The sequence below is a fragment of the Rhineura floridana genome, chromosome 3 (genome assembly GCF_030035675.1).
Source record: "Rhineura floridana isolate rRhiFlo1 chromosome 3, rRhiFlo1.hap2, whole genome shotgun sequence".
Classification (NCBI taxonomy): domain Eukaryota; kingdom Metazoa; phylum Chordata; class Lepidosauria; order Squamata; family Rhineuridae; genus Rhineura; species Rhineura floridana.
The window spans coordinates 5,153,375-5,175,666 of NC_084482.1; the positions used below are offsets into that span (position 1 = coordinate 5,153,375).

Sequence of the window (22,292 nt, forward strand, 5' to 3'; positions counted from 1 at the left end):
TAAACATGCATGCCTGTCCCATGAAAGCTAGGGCGTGTATCAGGGAGAGGGAGTAGGTGAGCCCCTCCAGAAACAGAAAGGAGGACATACTGGGACACCCTTATTTCCCAGTTACCTCTGCTCCAGCATCTCAATCTAGTTTCCACCCCCTCCCTATTTCCTTGTTTCCACCCCCTCCTTCAGCGGACGCCCCCTTGCCTGCCTTGATGCTGCCGTCGTTGCTATCTCCATCACCACCTCCCTTGGTCCAGCTCCTTCCTCCTCCTCCCCCCCTCCGGGCCCTCAGCGCGGTGTTCCCCGCCCCTCCACCTACCTGCTTTCAGTGTCGGCAACTTCCCGAGGCGCTTTCCGCTCGCGCGGCTCCCCATTCCGCCGCCCGCCCGCCCGCCGGGACTGACAAACGCCCCGCCCCCTCGCCCGGCTCTCACCACTCCCGAGCCGGGGGTGCCCGTACATTCGGCCCGAGGAGACTGAGCGAGCCAATAGGAAGTGCCTAAAGACGTTTCTCCGTCACACACACTCACCAGCGTACGACTTTTCCGAACCTCCTTCTTTCCCTTGCACAATTTAGCCGGGCTGTTTTCAATTCAGGGCTCCTCAAATTGCCGGCTGGCCTAGTTGGTCATTGTAAGAACAGGATGGTGGACTACTCGATGGGCCTTTGACTACTAGAGTCTACTTCATTACGTTTGATAAACTGGACTCTACAAATAGCAAAAGCTTGTGCAATAATAAATGTGAGCTTTAACGTGCTTGAGAGCCAGTGTGGTGTAGTGGTTAAGGTGTTGGACTACGTCCTGGGAGACCAAGGTTCGAATCCCCACATAGCCATGAAGCTCACTGGGTGATCTTGGGCCAATCACTATCTCTCAGCCTCAGAGGAAGGCAATAGTAAACCATCTCTGAATACTGTTTACCATGAAAATCCTGTTCATAGGGTTGGCGTAATCGACTTGGAGGCAGTACTTAACTTAACTTAACGTGCTTATGTATTGTTTATGTTGCAACAGACTAACACAGCTAAGAAATGGGAAATTTGAGAAGGTGTCACAGTCCTAATTCCGGAAGGGTCCCTACCTATTATTTGCCTTTTGTCTCCAGCCACAAGCTCTGCACCTTTACAGCAGTTGCTTGACAGCTAGAAGTTCCCCTCCCCTGCAAGTTGTCTTGCAGCAGGCAGAAATTCTACAGCTTCTACTTCACCTGTCATGCAAATATTCAAATCACAGGAGCTCTATCAGAAAAAATGTTGCAGCCTGATCTTTTGTAGGCACCCAGCCTCTTTCCAAGCACAAGCTTATATTTTGATGTACTTCCTGCTGATAAATATTTATGAGTTACAATTGTAAGAATACATATTTAATGTGTACATTTAAAATAACCACAAGATTACAGAACCATTGTATTTTAGAATTGGAAGGCACCATGGAGGTCATCTAGATGAACCCCCTGCTCAGTAGAGGAATCTTGCAATTACAGCATCCCTGACAGATGGCCATCCAGCCTCTGCTTAAATATTTCCAGTGAAGGAGAGCCCACGACCTCCTCAGACAGTCTGTTCCACTGTTAAACAAACAACATTAGAAGGTTTCTCCTAATATTTAGCTGAAAATGGTTTCCTTGCCATTTCCACCCACTTGTTCTAATCTTGCACTCTGGAACTATAGAGACCAAGTCTACTTCATCTTCTACATGCTAGCTCTTCAGATAATCTCCAGATGACATATACTCAGCTATTTCATCCATTCCCCATAGGAGCTGGCTTCCAGGCCCCTCACCATCTTGATCGCCTTCTACTGGATGTGATCTGGTGTTTATTTGTTTTATTTAAAGTATTTATTACTCCCTCTTTATTGCAAAAACAATTCCAGAGTGGGGTATATCAAAATGTAACTACAGAACATAAAGTACAGCAAAAAATTACACTTTAACAACCAGAAAAACTAATACCGTAATGAAACAAGACAAACAGGCTGAAGCACTAATATCCAGAAGAAGCCTGAGCAAACAAGGGAGTCTCAAGTGAGATTAGTCAGTCAACTTCCTTCTTAAAATGTGGCACCCAGAACTGGCCACAGTGCTCTTTATGTGGTCTGACTGGAGCAGAATCATAACAGTAACTACAGTAATTATATATAACTCCAGGTATATGGATGACGACTCAAAATTTAAACATTGCTGAGAGGAAACCCATGAATTAACACTTAACTCCTTTCAGGAGATCTTCATCAAGACAATATGGATGCGAAACTTTAGTAGTCCACACAATAAGAGAACAAGGGCAATAAAATCTTGTGGCTTCCCAATGCTTGACAAACTGAGATTCAAAGACACATTCTGTGACTAACAAGCAATCATATACACGTCTATTCAGAAGTAAGCCCCACTGATTTAAATGAGACTTACTCTCAGGCTGGCAATATAAAATTACCACCTAAACACTTTTCAAAGCCTGACAGCCATAATGGGGGGAGGGGGGGAGGGAGGGAGAGAGAGAGAGAGAGAGATTCTTCAACAAGTACATATTAATAAGTCTTAGGGAGCCTGAACGAACACTCTGGTTGATTGTGATTCCAACATACATTTCATCTGACTACATGGCAAACAGGTCATCTGTTAAGTCTACGTTTATATTCAATGTGTGATTTCCCCTCACAAACATGAATGTAAAATCATTCTGTCAAACAATACATAAGCAGTTGAGAATCTGATGGCAACTTACGACCAACTGCAATGCACCAAGAATTTGCCCCCATGTACCAAAGTGGGCCAAGGGAAAACAGACAGCGGCCAGTCCGGGGGGGTGTGTGTGTGTGTGTGTGTGTGTGTGTGTGTGTGTGTGTGTGTGTGTGTGTGTGTGTGTGTGTGTGTGTGTGTGTGTGTGTGTGTGTGTGTGTGTGTGTGTGTGTGTGTGTGTGTGTGTGTGTGTGTGTGTGTGTGTGTGTGTGTGTGTGTGTGTGTGTGTGTGTGTGTGTGTGTGTGTGTGTGTGTGTGTGTGTGTGTGTGTGTGTGTGTGTGTGTGTGTGTGTGTGTGTGTGTGTGTGTGTGTGTGTGTGTGTGTGTGTGTGTGTGTGTGTGTGTGTGTGTGTGTGTGTGTGTGTGTGTGTGTGTGTGTGTGTGTGTGTGTGTGTGTGTGTGTGTCCTTCTCCCTCCCTCTAGATAAGTTGGAATAGCCTCCTTCCTTGCCTGGAGACAGGTGGCTACCACACTGCCTCTGTCTTCTTCTCCAAGCCCCACTTGCACCCAATGATAACCTGTTGATGGAATGATTTCATCAAGCACCTATCCCAGACTGTCCCTAACTTAGAGTAATGGAGCAGAAAATATTTCTCTGGTTCTGTTTATTTTAATATTTTGCTAGCATGACAAACAAGAAATATTACCACGGCAAAAGGGAAAGAGGAACCTCAGGAACCTGCCTTATACTGAGTAACATTCTTGGATCCATCTAGCACAATATTGTCTACACTAACTGGTAGCTGCTCTCTAAGGATTCAAAGAGAGTCTTTCCCAACCCTACCTACCTGGACATAGGCATCTGTTTGGCCAGTGTGAGAACAGGATGCTGGATGAGATGAGCCATTGACCTGATCCATCGGGGCTCTTCTTATGGACATGCTTGGGATGAAACCTGGGACCTTCTGCGTGCAGAACAGCTGCACTCCCACTGAGATATGGCCCTTCCGTTTAACTACACTCCTGCACTCTGTTACCTAACTTATGTGCCAAGGAGAATGCAAGTTGGATTCATCCTCTTAGGAGCTCCCCAGACTGCTGAGGCTCACTGCTATCTAATCTTATCTTGCAATTATCTTCTCTTTCTGCAACACACTTTTTTTCATCTCACTGTTGACGTAGGGTTTTTGTTTGAATTTTGCAGCTTGGAGATGTATTTTACTCACATTTCTCTATACACAGGTAGAAATTGCTTCTCAGTGCAGATTGTAAGATTTGGCTAACAAGATATAAGAGTGGGTGACAACACCATAAATATTTAACAATGCCAGAATCTGCCTCCCAGGAGAGGAGGCAGATTCCACTGGTAGTGCATAAACTTGAGAGGAAACCATATACATTTGTGAACAAGTCTTTTAATTATTGTATCTGGAACAATGAATCACGTTGTGTTTGTATGTGCATGCATGTAGCTCAGTTTCTCTTGTTGCACAACCTTCTCTTTCTCTTCCTCTCTGTTTGGAATCTGATTTGTGCCTGGTGGCTTATTTTGGTGCTTGAGGCAGCAAAATGCAAACAATAAAGTTGTTGTGCAGCTCACTTCAATGGGGCTTCCACAGGAGAGCTTCCTTCTGAACTATGTCCTATGGACCAGATCTATCTGCCTCGCACCCTGATGTCTTAATGATATCCAAACTCTGTTACATGAGAGAACCGCTATACTTTGCCTCCTCGCAGGGGCATTTCTGGTACTTTGCAATTTCCTTCTCTGATCATTGACACTCTGTCACCTGAGGAAACTTGGCCTCAACATCACACACAGCAAACAATGAAACAATCAAGGTGAAATAATCTGTTGGGCCTGATAAAGAGCTCTGGAGAACTCATGAGCTTGTTCACTATTTTATTACAGTTTTGTTGGCCTCATAAAGTCCATTGCTCCACTATGGATTTTGGAATTTCTCCAAAACTGCTGTTTCACTCACTTCACCATACCCTTGAGGATGAATTACCCATTTATAGACCATCCACAGGCATTCTAACAAACACAAATATTCTTTTGTTTAGACTAGGGGAGATAAACTACAGCTCTCATCAGCCCAGCCAGCATGGCTAACAGTCTGGAATTATGGGAGTTGTAGTCCAACAACATCTGGGGAGCCCTGACCATCATTCATAATGATCAAGCCAGTTGCTTGTATCACCCTACCAAGTGATAAGGCCTGCAGTCCTATGTATATTCAGGCATTCCTCACACATTGGGATCACTGAAAGAAGAGAACATATTTAGACCCTACCCCAATGGGTGCCTCCATTGCCTTTACTTCTTCCAGTATTAACAAACTGACACCATTCATTCCTATGGGGATAATAAAATGCTACATATTGCGGTAAAGGCAAAGCTCACTTACTACTCCTCACAGAGGGTGAGGTGGATAGAGGGCCAATAAACATTTCATCCAGTGACCTCAAAGGGGTCTTATTATGAGGTGGAATAAACTTTGCACATTCAGGCTTCAGCTCTAAGCAAACCCAATTGGCGGTAAGTTCCACTGAGAGCTTTGCCTTTGAGTAAAAAGTTAAGGTTGGGCTGTAAAGCTGCAATCCTAAACATGGGGAAAGGGCCATGGCTCAGTGGTAGAGCTGCGTAGCTTTGCACCCAGAAGGTTCCTGACTCAGTTCCTAGCATCTCCAGGTAGGGCTGGGAATGTCCTCCTCTTGAAAACCTGGAGAGCCACTGCCAGCTGACATAGAGAGCAGTGAGCTAGATGGACCAATCGTCTGACGGTATAAGGCAACTTCCTGTGTTCCTATCATGCTTACAAGGGAGAGATTATTCAGTGAAACTTCAGAATAGAACATGTTTAGGATTGCGCTGTAACAGCCCAGTGGTTTCACATGTTTACTCACAAACAAGTCTAAGTTCAATGGGGCTTATGCCTGAGTAAGTACATAGGATTGCAGCCTAAATGTGCTATGGAAATGAATAAAAATACATTTTACATATTGGTCACAATTCAAACGTTATTAGTTGAGAAGTAAGTTGCCAAAATGGGTGATGATTTATTCCCTTCTATCTTTTCCTACTCTTATTTTTAACTCAGACTATAAACTTCTGGTAGCCAACAGAAAACCAGGATCTTTTCAGCCAAATCCAATGCAGTAACAACCTTGAACCTGCTCAGTCAATATATGCCAAATTGCATTTTCATAAGAAAAAACTAGACTGGCTGTTACTTTGTTTACTAACGTAATTTCTTGGTTACTTTTGGAGCCCTTGCCATCTCTCACTAGAGTGATAACAGTAATAGCTATTTAGCAGTAAAGTTTAATACGGTCACAGACCAAACAGGTAATAGCTATTTTTGTGAGACAATGGAACATTATCATTGCAGCAATTTGGCAGCATCATATCATCCCTCTCCCCACTTATTAATAGAAACAAAGGCAGGAATTCATGCACTTTCAGATACAAGTCTTCTTATGCAGGGAAAATGTGGGATTCAAAAACATTTAATAAAATAACATAAAATATTGCCCTGCAAATGCTTTCTATATTAAGAGGAAAAGAAATTATCTTTCCAATGTGTTAGTGTTTCCATACTGTAAACCAGGCAGAGTGATATATGACATTATGTTATTATTATATGTTATGCAGTGATGCCTCTCATTCTACCACGTCTGAAATAGTTACTTTAAAGTTCATTTATTTAATTGTGGGGTTTGGGGGGTAGTATTTTTAAATTATGTAACTGTATTACATAATGGTGTATAAAGCCCTATACAGCAAGGGATCAGAATATCTGAAATATTGTCTTACCCCTTATACTGTATATCCAGTTACTCATTGCACTCTGCAGGTGAGGGCCTCCTGCAGATACCATCTCATCAGGAGTTCCGTTCCGCACAACATAGGAATCGGACTTTTAGAATAGTAAGGGGTCTTTGGAATTCCCTCCCCTTAAATATTAGTCAGGCTAATATTGTTGTTTTCTCAGTGCCTACTGAAGACCCTTCCCCAACCCAGCTCTCAACTGAACTCAACCCCTTGCACGCTCAGACACGTGTTTTTGCCCCTCTACGGGAAATCTCAAAATAAACTGGGAGCCGGGGGGGTGGGGAGGCTCTATCTTTTCCCCTTTCAGCACCTAACAGACATACAAAAAGTTGCAGACTCACGGTTCATTTTTCTTCAGGCTTTTCTGGCTCTCTTTGAAGCCCTGGTCATCCCTCCTTAGAATGGGGGCAACCGCTCAGAGACACCATCGGGGAAATCCAAGACTTCATCGTAGCTGGCATTTGACAACCACCTTAACGCTCCGCGCAAAAATATACACACATTAGAACCAAAGACGAAAGCTCATGCCATTTGAAGCTCACGTCTTTTGATGTCGTTGCCATTATCATTAACACTAGTAGTTTTGCCTTTAAAAAATAATTTTTACTTCCCATATCTATTTTTTTACTGCCAGTGGAGGGGACGGCACTGAGAATAAAAGAAAGTACCTTCTGACATCCTACAATGTAATCCCATAATGTGTACTTCTATTTCTATGACCACCACAACCTCCCAGCTAACGACATTTCCGCCTCTATCCTCGCCTCAAGACCTGTCCCTTTCGTTTCTCCGATTCGCTTTCTCTTTCTAGATGTCACTTCCGGATAACAACAAAACAACAAACCAGGAAGAAGGAAGCAGCGGCAAGACTGCCTGGAGTCTGGAGTTCGAAGTAGAGGTGTGACTCCCCCCCCCCCCGTCTTCCCTCTCTTAAATTGGGTGTATTGGGAATCCTTCCCCCCACCTCGGTGTTCTTCTGGGGAGAAATATTTGATTTAGGAATGAGACCCGGGCATCCCATTCTTTCGACCCGAACTTGGTCTGCAAAACACGTGAACCTTCTCACTCTTTCCGCCCTAGGAATTAGATTCGGACTTTCCTCCCACCTACCCGCTGAAACTCGATTGAGACATTTGATAACCTTAAGATACTAATAACAGACCTCAAAGTAACGATCCACCTCGACCAGCATCCTGCTCTGTATAGAGGCCAACAGGATTCTTTTGGAAGCTCACAAGCAGGGCATGAAGGCAACAGCTCCTCCCTAGTTGCTTGTTGCCTCTGAACACGGGAGTTCTGTTTCTATCCTCCTCGTCCTGGTTAATTTTATTTAGTATAACTTTATCCCTCCTTTCCTTTAAAGAGCTCAAGGTAGCAATGTAAATGATCCTCATTCTCTTCCTTCTAATTCTCACAGTATAGATTAGGTTGATCCATATTGACTGGCTTCAGGTCATCCAACAAGCTTTGAGGCTGAGCTGGGATTTAAATCCAGATCTCATGGATCTAAGTACAACAGTCTTTATCAGTGATACAGCATTGAATTCAAGCATTTGCTAAGAAACTGGAGAAGGGCAGTAGCTCAGTGGTAGCGTATCTGCCTTGTATGAAGGCCCCAAGCACCTGGTTGGCCACTGTGAGAACAGGATGCTGGACTAGATGGGCCACTGGCCTGATCCAGCAGGCTCTTCTTATGTTCTTAAGTTCAATCACCAGCATCTTCAGGTAGGGCTGGGAGAGATTCATGCTTAGACCCCTGGAGAGCTGCTGCTAGTCAGTGTAGACAATACTGAGCTAGATGGACCAGTGGTCTGACTCAGTATATGGCAACTTCCTATGTTTCTAACTGGACAAGCATTTGAGCTTGTTCCCTTGGGGACCTGAGAATCTTTCCCCCCTCTCTCCATTTCTTAGCTGGGCGTTGAAGGGCTAGTTCTCTCTGTGGCTGTGGACTTTGCCCTATTTCTCATTGTGATGGTAAGTCTATGCCCACTGTGGTAGGGAGGTTCATATGATTAAATGCTCCTCTATGCAAAAATAAAAGTAAAATAAATCCTTCCGTATAGAAAGCCATGATGTCAGGAAAGAAGTGTTCTAGCCTAGCCTTCTCTCTGACTTACCGGTTTTCTGTGTGCAGGGAGTTATTTCTTGTTTTTGGTGAAGCATTAAATTGTATGAGCTTTCACTTACAATTTGAAGTGGTATAGTCCAGCCATAGGCAATTTGTTATTATAGTGGGAAACAGGGTGAAATCCCATCACTCCTCATCTCCCCTTGATGATCTGTAACTCAATTTCTGTGTATGTTTTTTTTAAGTCTTAGTTTTGATCACTATCTCCATTCCCCAGGGTCTAGCTGAATGAGTGCAGCCCCAGAGGGCTGGAGTTGTGACATGGTACAGCCAGGCGGATGCCCCGGTAATGACTGCAGCATGATGGGGGATGATTCCTCTCTGGGTAGAGCTGCTACTCTTCACCTACCAGCTGAGCTGGCAGGACATGAGGCTGTGCAGTACGTCCTGGCTGAGAACAGAGACCTCAAAGGTGAGGACACAGTGGATTGAGTTTGGCATGCAGCTCTGGGTAGAGAATAGTCAATTGGATTGATGAAATGTTCACCTTGAATCCCACCACTCAGTTTAGGCTTAGTATGTGATTGCCACCATGGGTGTTTCCATAACTGGGTTTTGTATTGCACTTAAGTATGAGATTAGGTGGCTCATTAGAATTGTTTAGAGCAGACTTCCCCCGACTTTGTGCCCTCCAGATGTTTTGGACTCCACCTCCCTTCTTCCTTGGCCATGCTGGCTGGGGCTGATGGAAACTATAATCCAACAACATCTAGAGTAGCTGTTGTTAACCTTTCTTGGGTCACAGACCCCTCTGAGAATCTGATGAATGCTACGGACCCCCATAAATAAATAAATACAATTTATTTTATTGCATTGGAAATTTATTTATTTGCACCCAGTTTACGGACCTCCTCCCTAGGGGTCCATGAGCTACAGGTTAAGAACCCCTGATCTAGAGGGCACCATTTTGGGAAATGCTGGCTTAGATTCTAATCCCTTATTTTAGATTCTAATCCCTTATTCTCACTTCTGCTTAGTTTCAGTACTGCCTGATATATTTGTGATGTAAACCTACTGATATGGACTAAATGTGATTTGCCTACTGGGAATGATGAGATGGGGTTCAAATTAAAATAGCTAAAGTGTGTTCAGTTTTTTTATTTCATTTCTATACTGGCCAGTACAGTAACCAAAATTATCTGGACAGTTTATAATAAAAATATAAAAGCATTAGAAGAGTGATTCCGTTAGAGGAGTGATTAAGGCAAGAAGTTCTTCCTTTTCTGACTAAACTATTCTTGTAAAACATACAAACTTGTTACCCTAACCCATTATAATACAAGGCATGATCTGAACTACACCAGTTGGCTGGTTTCTTGCTCTAAGTCAAGGATGGTGAACTGGTGGCCCTCCAGATGTTTTTGGACCACAACTCCTGTAATTTCTGACTATTGGCTATGCTGACTGGGGCTGATGGGAATTAAGAGTCCAACATCTGGAGGGCCACAGGTTCACTACCTGTGCTCTTCAATTCCACTGAGAGGATGGGTGGGATAGAAATTTGATAAATAAATAAAATGGTTACAGTATTTCCACACCAGGAAGACTTCTTGCATCTGATTTTAAGGTCCATGTTTCCTTTCATTTTGAGATTCTTAAATGTCTTCCCCTCCTCTAAACATGGAATATGCAGCAATATCTTTGCAATTCTGAACTTCCTAGAGTGAGGTGATATACATTAAAATGTGGTACAGAAGAGTGTTTCAGTCCCTTTAAATAGAAACTGGTGTCTACAGTGCAGGGACAAACCAGGAGAAAGTGGGAGCAGTTAAAATACAACTGAACTTGCATCTGGCAGTTGCAGAAGTATATTAATTAATGATGATTTTGCTATGGAAGTAGAATTGGCCTATAAAATAGTATTTTTATATTAATCCAAAAGCAGTGGCTTGTGAATCTAATAAAAAAGAAATGAACCAAACCCTCTCATATATAAATTACAACTGTGTGTTCCAACCTTTTGATTTAAATAGTTTAATCCTGAGCATATTTACTTGGATCTGGCTTCCTAATGCTTATAATGACATGATACATTATCATATCACTGAAATGAGAACTGGCTTTTTAAAGCAGGAACCTAGAATCTTTCTGCAGAATGGAAGTAGGCAAAAGCCTGGTTTGCACGTAATACTCAGCCAAACCATTGCTTAGCATGAGTGAGGAAACATGGGCTCCCAGAGGGGACTGCACCTGTTTTGCTCCTTTCTGGTCCTTTTGCTGATGCACTGCACTACACTAAGCCTTGGTTTGATTTAGCATGTTGTTCAAACCTGGGCTCATCGTTTAGCTCTCCCAGACAAACCATGAGCTGTAAACCGTAGGACAAACCTTGGTTACAGTTCATGGTTTGGTCTGGAGAGAGCTAAACCATGAGCGCAGATTTGGATGACACGCTAGGCCAAACCATGGTGTAGCTCACTGCAGCAGCAAAACAACTGGGGAGGAACAAAGTGGCCACAATCTCCTCTTGGGATCCCAGACATCAGCTTGCTTGCACTAAGCCATGGTTTGGCTTACCATTACATGTGAACCAGCGCCTTTGACAGAAACATACAACCTTTATTCGTCTTCATTCAGCCGTAAGCAGATGCGATATAATTATTTCTTCCCACATGGAGAAGCAGATACTTTGTTCCAGCAAACATCCCTTGTTTCTGTTCTGCTGGTAGAAGCCATCCGACAAAGTAACCACATGCTGCGGGAGCGCTACCAGGAGTTCCTGCAATTCCAAGCTTCCCACAAAGAGGAGAAGGAGTTCCTCATGTGCAAGTTCCAGGAGGCTCGACTTGTGGTGGAAAATTTGCATTTGGAGCGCACAGGGCTTAAAAAGCAGTTGGAGCAGGCTGTCCAGGAGCTGGAACAACTGAAGAGTCAACTGGTAAAAGGGGGGGGCTAAAGTGTTGGGTAGGGGCTCCGTGCAGCTCCCCTGCTCCTGTTTAACAACGTCTCTCCTGACAAAGGGCATGTGTCTGTGTGCATGTATGTGTGTGTGTGTGTTGACATCAAGGACAGGGAGCATCAGGAAAAACAATGAAACAATTTGGATCATTTTATGTACATCATGTCTTTGCTTTCCTGACCACAGACAGCCTCTCAGCCACTTCCCATAACACAAGAGACCTCTGGAGCACAAGAGGAGCCAGACACTGTGACCCTTACTCAAGAAGAAGCTGTAATTGCCATGGTAAGGGGAAACGTTGTGTATCCGGCTAGGTGAATAAGTATTTCAGGTTGTCCTGAAGAAATAGAAAAAGAAAATCATGGCTATCTTCACATCCCACAATCTGTCATAAACTCAAGTTCTTAGCTTATAGATTATGCTGTGATGGTTGAATATTGTGACCCAATTGAGGTTGACCTGTTCTCAATTATCCATCACAATTATGCACTTTCTTCTCCCTTTCCTTGTTCTTTTCCAGGGCCCTGAGATGCCACCACAGAAAAAGGAAAGACTGGAGGAGGATTTGAAGGAGCTCCAAGAAGCCAACCAGGTCTTGCAGAAAGAGAAGCTGGCCTTGCAGGCTGAGATCTGTGCATTGCAACAAGCAGCAAAGGCCACATTGCCCATAGAAGAGCCTGCAGTAAAGATTGAAGTGAGAATTGGTGTGGGGAGCAACAGAGTGTATGAAGGGGTCAAGGATAGGCAATGGAGATAAAGCTCATATGGAGTTTAAAATAAAGAGTTTAAAGGGGTAGGACTAGTCACCTGTTCTGAAGCTTTCAGTTTGCATGCAAGCTTTCAGTTGTCACATGCATTCCTGACACCCCTTTTTAGGATCTTTGACATTGAGAACCGAACACAGTCTAGAATTTGGCACTCCAAGAACAAAGATAAATCAAAGTCAATTTTATGGTATGAAAAGGAAATTAGCTTACTTATTAAAGATGTTGAACAGAATCCATAACTAACAATTAGGCTAAGTTTAAAACCAATATAAGAGTTAGAATTTATTCTAAAAGCATGTCTGGGAACACATAGGAAAAACTAGGATGCGGTAAAACTGTCAGGGAAAGAGATGGAAGGAGGATGTTGTCTGAATGAAGGTGTGTTTGGTTGTATCAAAAAGAAAATGAATACTGACTAGAGCCTTTAGAAAAAGGTTGTCAGAAGAGGGAGTCCATTTTTGCAGTGGGTGGCTATGGGTGGCGAAGAAAGAGGAATATGATTTTGGGGTGAAACAAAAAGAGGAGCGTAGCAAGGGGAAGAAAGAGAGCAGGTCCCCCCAAGAAACAGGGACCTGATCAGGCATGAAAGCAGAAGATAGGGGAAGGAGAGAGGTTGAAGGTTTGGCTGGCTGATGGGCTTGCCCGGGAAGAAGCAGGGCTTAGTACCTGTCCTTATTTTTGTGAAGTGGCTGCTTGATGTGTTGGTGTTGAGGAGGAGGAAGTGGGGGAAAGTCCATAGGAGAGTTCCTGGACAGAGAAATGAGGTCTCTTGAGATGTCTAATCGCTAAGGTGAAAAGCCTCACCTTTTATACTCAAGTTGAGCTAAAAAATAAAAAACAAAGATTACAATACTGTCTCCCTGGCAGCGATTGGGTGTTAAAAGTTTTTAAATGGTGCCAGCCAGGAAATGTACCTCCTAAATCTTTGAGAAATGGCTTCAAAAATGCATCTTTATTCTGCTGTCTGGGTGAGTGAGGGAAAAGATATGGGTAATGTATCTTCGGGTCTTTTTTGGTAGGAGCCTCAGGCCACTGAAACTTCTTTATTAGCTATTTGTGAGGTGGGAGAAAGAAGGAGGGGCATTTTAGGTGACCATATCTTGGCTTAACACTGCCACAAGGAGTCTCATGCTCTTTTGGTTAATTTTACAAATGATAAGGGAAGATGGCAAAGATTTACAGTGAAGGAGACAGCAATCAGCATACTTAGAAGGATATGTTGCAACTCAGCTGGCTTGAATATTCCTTTCACCGAGTTACTATAAATGAGTCTCTCTTCTTGCTTCTCCAGGTCAAAACTTAAATTCCCTTTTCAGGTGCAGGCTATCATTCTTACAGCAAAAGCTGGATTTTATCTGGTTATTTCTTAACTCATCCTCTGATTACCTTTCCAGGAGAATTGGGTTCCAGAAGAACGACCCATGGAGTCCTTGCAGGGCTCAGGGGACAGGTAAGAGCTCCTAGCATGGAGAATGGCCCATGGAAGTTATAACGTTTTATACACTGCCTTTCAGTCAAGTGGTCTGGACAGTTTACAGTAAAATATTAAAAACATAACAAAAGAATACAGAAAAATAAGCTGAAACCGCAAATCATAAAAGCAACAAAATCTTATACGAGCCAGAATAAAACAAGTTTAAAAGTCTGGGAAAATAAAAAGGTATTTCTAGTACCAGGCAAAGACATCAAGATATGCCTGCCAGATGTTCATCTCAATTTCTGACCCAACTGACTGTCAGTTTTTTAGCCCCACCCCCCACCAATGTGATCCACAGCCTCACAAGTTTCATTCTGCACAAAAGGTTGATGTACCAACAGATCTGTCTTGGCATATATTGCTGTGTCAAGCCAAGCCTTGATGGGACCGTGTGCTGTGGCTGGAGGCTGACTTGGGAGTGTTTACAATTGGCTGAGAGTTGATGCTGCAAATTAGGTTGTGTGGGATTTTTTTTGCAAACAATTCATCATCATTCTGTCTTTACAGAAAAAGTTCTGATGGGGACCAGGCGCAACAGCTTTGTAAAAGACTGAAGGGAGTGGAGGATGAGTAAGTTTGATGATGTCATGCTGGTACTTCCTTGGGTAGGGCCAGGCAGGCAGGCAGAACACTGGAAGACACCTTGGGAGTGAGAGTTACAGATGCTGGCGAATGGGGTATTTTGTGGAGGGGAGAAGCCATAAAGAAGGAGAAATCCATGAATCCAGCTGCTAGTGCAATAAGAGGTCACAGCTGGAGCTCTACAGAAGTCTTGTTGCCTTGAAGCAGTCAGGACTGGAACCAGGGAGAGTGAATGGGAACAAGCACAGTCATTTACATAGCCTTGCATCCAAAGCAAGTAGGAGGAGTAATGCAATCCTGAATAATCTCCACCTCTTCAGGAGAATAGGGTGCTTTGGAGGAGGGGGAATCCGTGTAGCCAGAGAATGGAGGATGAGATCAACTCGGTGTCTGCTGATTATAGCTGTCAGGATGGCAAAATGGGCACTTCTGAGCCACAAGCAACTCCTAGCCAATGCAGGGAAATGTATAGAGAAAACAAATTCTTAGTCCTCAGTGAGGTGGTAAACCTGTGTTTGAGCTACATCAGGTATGGATCCACACTGCAGGTATGGATTTCATGTAGTAGAATGCTCATCCACAAAAAACGTCCTACCTACAGAAAACTAACATTTCAGAGGAAAAAGGCTTGGCTAGAACACCTCTTTCTGATGTCTGACTTCCTCTGTGCAGGGATTTTTATTTATGGAGGAGTGTGCTGTCTTGAGCCCCCACCTGTAGTCTGAGGTGGTACCATCGAGACTCAGGATTATCACCTCAGTGACAAATAGTCTTTTGAGCCAGGTTGTTCCAGAGGTTGTTGGACTACAGTTATCATCATCATCCCTGATCATTGGTCATGCTGGCTAGAGCTGATGGGATTCCCACATTATCTGGAGGGTCACAAGTTCCCCACTTGTATGTGCATAAGGGTCAAGGCAGAACCCTACTTTTCCTCTCCTTCCCAGCCATGAGTAAGGACTGAGAGAGGAGTAGTGAATGATGACAGCAATTTAAATCTTAAGGAGGAAAAAGGATGGCAGATATATGGCATGGTGTGACACCCAAAGCACTACAAGCAGATTTTGGAGTTTGGAGTGTTGAGGTGGAAATGATTGTGTCACAGAACAGGATAAGAAACATAATTTAAATCCTAGGTAAATCCTAGGGTGCAGGTCCCCCTCCATGTGTCCTCAGCAGATCGTAGCCGGTACAATTTGGGCAGGACATCAAGGGTTTGCTACTCAGCAATGCAATTTATTGTGGCTAGCACTGGACTGGAGTAGGCAACAACACTATCTTGTGAAGGCCAGCAGGTGGATGTTTGCCATGCATTTTATCATTCCAACTCCCAGGAGTGCAGCCCTTCGTCAACAGCTAGCATCAGCCCTGCAGGAACTGGCACACTTGGCAGCACGGGAGCAGGAGACCCATCAGCAGCTTCAAACGCTGAGCAAGCAGTTGGAGGTAAATTTTCATTCAGTTTCCAGTATGAAAACTCCCTCTCAAGCTGGAGGCTCCTTTCCATCCCACTGCATAGGTACTGACCTGTGACCTTTTCCCGTCCCATTACAGCAGGCTGGGGAGGACAAAGCCTCCGTAAAGGCCCAGGTGACTTCCCTGTTGGGGGAGCTGCTGGAGAGCCAAAGCCACCTGGAGACTTGCACACAGGATAAGAAAGAACTGGAGGAGAGGTGAGAGCCTTACAGGCGGCTTGTGTGGTCTGGCTGTGTTGCTGGCATGTGGCTGGAGGGAGACCTCTTTTGCCTGCAGTGATGCAGACATTATGAAACAATGAGCTGGGACTGCTCTGTGGGACAGGGAAATTAGCTGCACTGCTTTGCCCCTCCAAGAGACCATGTGATATCCTTTGTGCAGCAGCGATCTGGATGTGTCCTGTACCTGATGCCCTAAGTCTACAATAGGCAAATTTGCCCATTACCCTATACCCCTGTGGAAAACCTTGGGTGTTTTGAATACCAAACACAGTACCCCATCTCAGGAAAAAACAGGAGATGGGTTTGACCTGTTAGAGGAGGCCAGCTATACAAAGGGCAAGATTTCTTATTCTCCCAGTTGTTAGGCATTAAATCAAACCAAGTTAGGAACTGCTGCTTGTCCTCCATGTTTTTACACAGTCCATGGAGATCACAACAAAAATGACAGAAAATGCTGAAGAGCTGGAGATGTTTCTTTGATATTTCTACCTCCATCACTTGCGCTGGTGAAGAGGTAGGCAGGTCGCTTTTTCAGGAATTCAAGCAGCTATGATGGAAAGGTCAGAAAGACCCCCAGTTGCATGCACATCCTCAACAGTGGCCCACTTTCCATGTGAGGCCACAGAAGAGGACGACAGCACCGAGTGTTACAATGAAGAAGATTCAAGAAGTTGCGTAGAAAACTTATTGAACCAAACAATGCTGGATCTTGTGCTGTCATGGTACATACTTTCTGGGGTGAAAAGCCGAGGGGAATTCTGTCTACCTAGGAATCTTGGCTAGCAGGTAAAGTGCTGGATTTGTTTTTTGTGCTGTGCCACAGGGTCCGTGCAGCTGGCGAACGGCTCCAACATCTCGAAAGGGAGGCTGAAGCCCGTACCAAACAGCACAGTGTACAGGTGGATCAGTTGCGTCTGCAGGTGCAAAATCTAGAAAGTGCCCTGCGAGTGGAGCGGCAGAGTGCCACAGAAGAAAAGTGAGTACAAGGATGGGAGAGGCAGAGCCAAGAGACTGGGAGTTCGAATGGAATCTGAGCCCTGTGCCAAGTACCTGTCAACGGATCTATTCCATCTCTCCGCTATAGGAGGAAACTAGCTCAGCTGCAGGCAGCCTATCACCAGCTCTTTCAGGAATATGACTCTCATATCAAAGCCAGCGTGGAAAGTGAGAAGCGGAACAAGGTGGGAAAATTATACAAACTTGTGATGTAAATCTTGATTCTATAGATGAGATGGGACGGGCTGGTTCCTCTTCTGCTTTTTTTCAGGATGAAGTAGACTGAGATGTAGGGGAAAGATCCGTTTGCCCATATTATGCTTTAAATTTCCTCTAGCAACATGCTGCACCTGACCCCCTTGAAGCTGCCCCATTTCTTCAAACCCATCAGAGCTCCTTCCTTCTCATTTCCTCATTTTTCCTGGGATTTTTAAAGCATCTCCTCCCTCTTTCTATGTCAGGGGTGGCTAACACATGGCCCACAGGATTTCTATGGCCCCTTGACCCCCACCCCACCTATATATAAACATAATTTTAAAAAAATTGATTGCTCCCATGTATCCCACTGCGATATCATGATCCCAAAAGTTGTTTTGTGGCCTCCAGCCCTTCTGTCCATTAAAAAAAAAAAACTGGTATTTTTTGTAGATGGGTCCCCTGGTGTGATACCTATTTTTAGCCCCTCCCCAAATTGTCCATTTTTTAAATAAAACTGAATACTCCCTGCCCCCCAATGATGCCAAAAGGATTATTACACCCCAAAAACTGACTTTTTAAAACATGCAGCCCCCAAAAGATTACCCTACCCCAGAGGAAATGCAGTCCTCAACAAGAAAAAAAAAGTTGCCCACTCCTGCTGTAGCACTATTGAACTCTCCGTCCCTTCCTCAGGGTTTGGATCTGCAGGCTGCTGAATTGTCTGAGCAGTTACAGCAGGCTGAGGAGGCTCTGGTGGCCAAGCAGGAGCTAATTGACAAGCTGAAGGAGGAGGCTGAACAACACAAAGCTATCATGGAGACTGTGCCTGTACTCAAGGCACAGGTGAGTAGGGAATGAAGGGTGTGTCAGGGAAGTAGCCATGCTGGGAAACAGATTGGTGTGTGTGAGTGGTGCAACATAAGGGGTAAAATAACTGTTATCCCCACCCTTTTTATTCAGGCCGATATCTACAAGACAGACTTCTTGGCAGAGCGTCATGCTCGGGAAAAGCTACATGAACAGCGAGAGGCCCTGCTGGAGCAAGTTGCACAACTACAGAGAGACTATGAAAAGCTGCAAGCAGAATCTGAGGGAGTCAGACGGTGAGTAGGGATTGGATGGATTGAAACACCAACATGCCTGGAATATAGCCATTGGTCCACACCTGCATTAAGCTTCTTTTGACTTTGGGCAAGGTAGAAAAGTGGTCTCTAATCAGAAGCAACAAGTCTCGCACCTCTCCCACTTTGTCCTGGGAAGGAGTTGGAAATGGAAATGGACTGCCTTCAAGTCGATCCCGACTTGTGGCTACCCTATGAATAGGGATTTCATGGTAAGCGGTATTCAGAGGGGGTTTACCATTGCCTCCCTCTGAGGCTAGTCCTCCCCAGCTCGCTAGGGCCTGCTCAGCTTGCCACAGCTGCACAAGCCAGCCCCTTCCTTGTCCGCAACTGCCAGCTGGGGGGCAACTGGGCTCCTTGGGACTCTGCAGTTTGCCCACGGCTGCACAGGTGGCAGGGCACATAACCCCTGAGCCACTCACTGTGGGGGTGATCTTTTGCTGGCCCTTTACACCCAGGAGACACGAGCGGGGATATGAACTTACAGACTCTGGACTCCCAGCCAGGCTCTCCTCCCCACTGTGCTTAACATTACCAAAAAAATCTGATTTGTGTTCTCTCCCAAAATAGGTCTCTTATGGAAGAGATGAGGAATCGCCATTCAGAAATGCGTCCACAACCTCAGCCAGGTGAGTGTTGGGGCAGTATTGCTTATCCTAGGACAATAAGCTCAGACATCAAGGGGTAAATCAGAGACCTGGCAAAATGAAAGACTTGAAGTCCAGACCCACAAGGGGGTCCCAGAATAACTCAAGCCAGTCAGCTGAAATAGCTTTAGCATTGTTTGTTTTTGTTGGTAACATAGTGTATAGGGACTGTCTATTGCCTGCTTATAGTAGAATGGCAATAAGAAGAGTTGTGCTGAATCAAACCAAAGATGCATCTATAATCCAGCTTTCTTCTTTTCCCACATTGGCCATATGTCTGAGAAGCCCACAAGCAGAATCTGAAGGTAATAGTCTTCTCCCCCTGCTGCCTCACAGCAACTTATTTTCAGTGGTATACTGCCTCTGAACAGGTTCTGTATAGCCATCCAGGCTAACAGCCATTGATTGACTTGTACTTGCTTCTCCAGGAATTTGTTTAAACCTCTTCTGAACGAGTCTGATGGCCACATCTTGGCAGTGAATGCCAGAACTGTTCTGTGAAGCAATGGTTCAATGGTTGCATCCACTGGTAGTCCTGCTCAGAGTAGACCCATTGAAATTAATGGATCTAAGTTAGTCATGGCTGTATCTACTGCTAATCAATTAAACCCACGTTCTGGAAGAGAATTCTCTCCATTTCACTGCATCCCATGCATAATTTTATAATCCTGTTATTGCATATCTATGATGGAAGTTGCTCCCACTTGGTACCGAGGCAAACTGGTAGAAAATTTGGGGGCTATTTCACCATTTTCTTGGGTGGATGACGGCAACATTTAAGGGTTTTGTAGGGGCTTATTCTTACTGAGCAACAGTGGCTGTCTGTTGTTTTGCTGCTACTAAGATGGCAGAAGTGATCACCTAAGCTAGCTATAACATTACATTCATTCAAGGTTTTGGGGAAAAACAAAAATAGTGGGTAGAAGTTGTCTCAGTTGTGTCCATTTAAAAAAAAAAAAACCTATCTGCACCTTAAGGAATTCCACCATCTCTCAAAGACAGCCAAAACTACGGTCTTAAGTATTACCACAACCTCTTGCATGTTTTGCTTGCCCTTTTATCCCAACTTTCCAATAACTTTCTAGCATGGAATTCAACTGTGGTTACACATTGGCGCTGATGTGTTCCTTGGACTATTCTACATGAGCCCACATCTTTCCTGCTCAGTCACTGCAAAATCAGACACACACACACACACCCCAGTGGAGGCACTTCAATTTTTTTTTTTTGCCTTAATGTGTTATTTCACACATGAAACCTCATTTTCCACTTTGTTGCCTATTTATCCAATTTGAAGATGCATTCAGAGCACATCAGTCTGCTTATATTTTCACTGCCCTGAATAATTTGATGTCTGCTGCAAACTTGCCTGTCATTGCTTATCCCTTATTCCAACTCATTTAGGAGTAAGTTTAAACAACTGTACCACTACCAATACATGGGCTGCAGGGGCACTGTTTATTTCTCTCATTACAAAAATTATTTGCTTCAATCCTCTGCTTACTATTATTTCACCACTTACTAATCCGGAGAGGATCTGTCATTTTATCCCATGACTAAATTTATTCAGGAACCTTTGGGGAGGTACTTTGTCAAATGCTTTTTGGAAGCCATGTCTATTAGATTGCTCCTATTCAAATACCTGTAGACTTCTCTTTGCAAAAGCTATCAGTAATTCTAGTGTTGCTTTCTACCAATTTACTTATTAAACCTAACTGGTCTGTAATTTTTCTGAATCCCTTTTTAAAAACAAAACAGCATTATGTTGACTTTTTAATTAGCAATGAGTTATTTTAATAATGTTATATATTTGTTAAATGTGAAATTGACATAACAGCTCCTGGCTGAGATCTGATAGATTAATTTGTGAATAAGCCCTAGTATGCCACCTCAGTTTGACTTAACTGTCCTCCCTCTAAAAAACTTCATATAAAGAACTGCATTTTCAGAGGAAAGGTGACGTGCTGCTGTCAGGCCCTCCCTTAGCATGTGCGGGACCCGGGGCAAAAGCATAGTTGGGGGCCCCCCACATTTGCTCCGGGTCACCATCTTGATCTTGGCCGAGTCGCTGTAGGTGAGCCGGCACCAGTCTGGGAACTGCCAGCCCAGCTCACTGTCCCCAGGGCGGCTACCGCTCGCTGACCGCAGCAGGAGCGGCAGTGGCGGTGGCATGGCAGGTGAGCCCATCCCGGGCGGAGAGAAAGAGCAAGCGAGCTCTGTGCCCTGCCTGGCGTGGCAAAGGCGAGCAGGCAGGGAGGGAGGAGCCGGCTGGTGAGCAGATCGCCAAGCGTGGGGGGCTCCCAAAGCGTGGGGCCCAGGGCTATTGCCCCACTTCCCAGTGCCGGCTCTGGTGCTGTCATTGTTAGCTTGGGAGAGATAAAGCCTCCTAATTGTACTGTTGAATTCTATTTGCTAATCTGCCCTTTCTTGTCCTTCCAGCTTTTCTGATGGGTGCTACTCCATTCCATCCCCAGCTTCTAACAGGACGAAGACAAAGCCTTGCTGAAGAACCCTTTGAGTACTCTTGTCCCAAGTGCCAGTACAGAGCTCCAGACATGGACACACTACAAATCCATGTCATGGATTGTATCCAGTGACACTGAATGAAGGACGGAGCGTTCCAGTCTGTGATGTGCTTTTGTTGCATTGCCTTAAGCAGAACCAGCAGTTCAGCTAAGAGTTGACCTTGGAGCTAAGATTATGGACTGTTTCCTGTCTACCTGTATATCATTAACTTTTTTCATCCTATGAGAATGGTTAAGCATGCTGCCGTCCTTCTTCAGGGCTTGGCTACCACAGCCACGGGAAAAGGGGGGTTGCACTGTTCTAGGTTTGTGTGAAACAATCTTACATGTTTGATCTACTGTATGTCACAGGATTCTACCACCCCTTTAGAATAACAAATACAGATGATTACTCTACTCTCAGTAGCTCTTTTAAGGGGTGGTAAGAATAATCCCCTATTCTCCATGAAGACTGCTAGTTCTTGCTTCGTCCTATGTGCCTCCCAGGTCATAGGAAGAATCCTCCAAGCTACCCGTAACTGTGCCTTAAACAATTCCTCAGCCAAGCTGTGATGAGGCAGACCATAAAACAGAAAAAGGGGGCAGATCTCTTCTGCTTTCCAAGAGCTGTATTATCCTTACTTTTATCTAAAGCCAATTAAAGAAAAGTTCAAGATCAGCAACTATTTCTCTACTTATACCAGGCACCTCCCTGCTATGTTAACAGTATACAAGCATTCCACCCTTCCCAATTCCACA

The 22,292-nt window shown here is 44.4% G+C and overlaps 2 protein-coding genes across 5 annotated transcripts in view; one reads left to right on the forward strand and one right to left on the reverse strand.

The window, feature by feature from the left end:
* The window catches only part of G6PD (glucose-6-phosphate dehydrogenase), a 32,643-nt gene extending 25,370 nt beyond the window's left edge, over positions 1 to 7,273 (reverse strand). The window contains exon 1 of one of the 4 annotated variants that reach the window (XM_061614028.1): positions 6,856 to 7,273. In XM_061614028.1, the coding sequence (XP_061470012.1) occupies positions 6,856 to 6,862 (7 nt within the window). In that variant the 5' untranslated portion in view covers positions 6,863 to 7,273. The other 3 variants (XM_061614032.1, XM_061614027.1, XM_061614031.1) reach the window with 3 other exon arrangements.
* Positions 7,274 to 7,295: 22 nt separating this feature from the next.
* Positions 7,296 to 22,212, forward strand: IKBKG (inhibitor of nuclear factor kappa B kinase regulatory subunit gamma). Its single transcript, XM_061614026.1, has 15 exons — positions 7,296 to 7,412; positions 8,863 to 9,057; positions 11,315 to 11,523; positions 11,731 to 11,829; positions 12,065 to 12,238; positions 13,706 to 13,761; positions 14,296 to 14,358; positions 15,705 to 15,816; positions 15,925 to 16,043; positions 16,891 to 17,043; positions 17,152 to 17,248; positions 17,955 to 18,104; positions 18,222 to 18,364; positions 18,953 to 19,011; positions 21,469 to 22,212. The coding sequence occupies exons 2-15, from the start codon at positions 8,874 to 8,876 to the stop codon at positions 21,624 to 21,626; spliced, it is 1,776 nt and encodes a 591-aa protein (XP_061470010.1). The 5' UTR covers positions 7,296 to 7,412; positions 8,863 to 8,873; the 3' UTR covers positions 21,627 to 22,212.
* Positions 22,213 to 22,292: the final 80 nt, after the last annotated feature.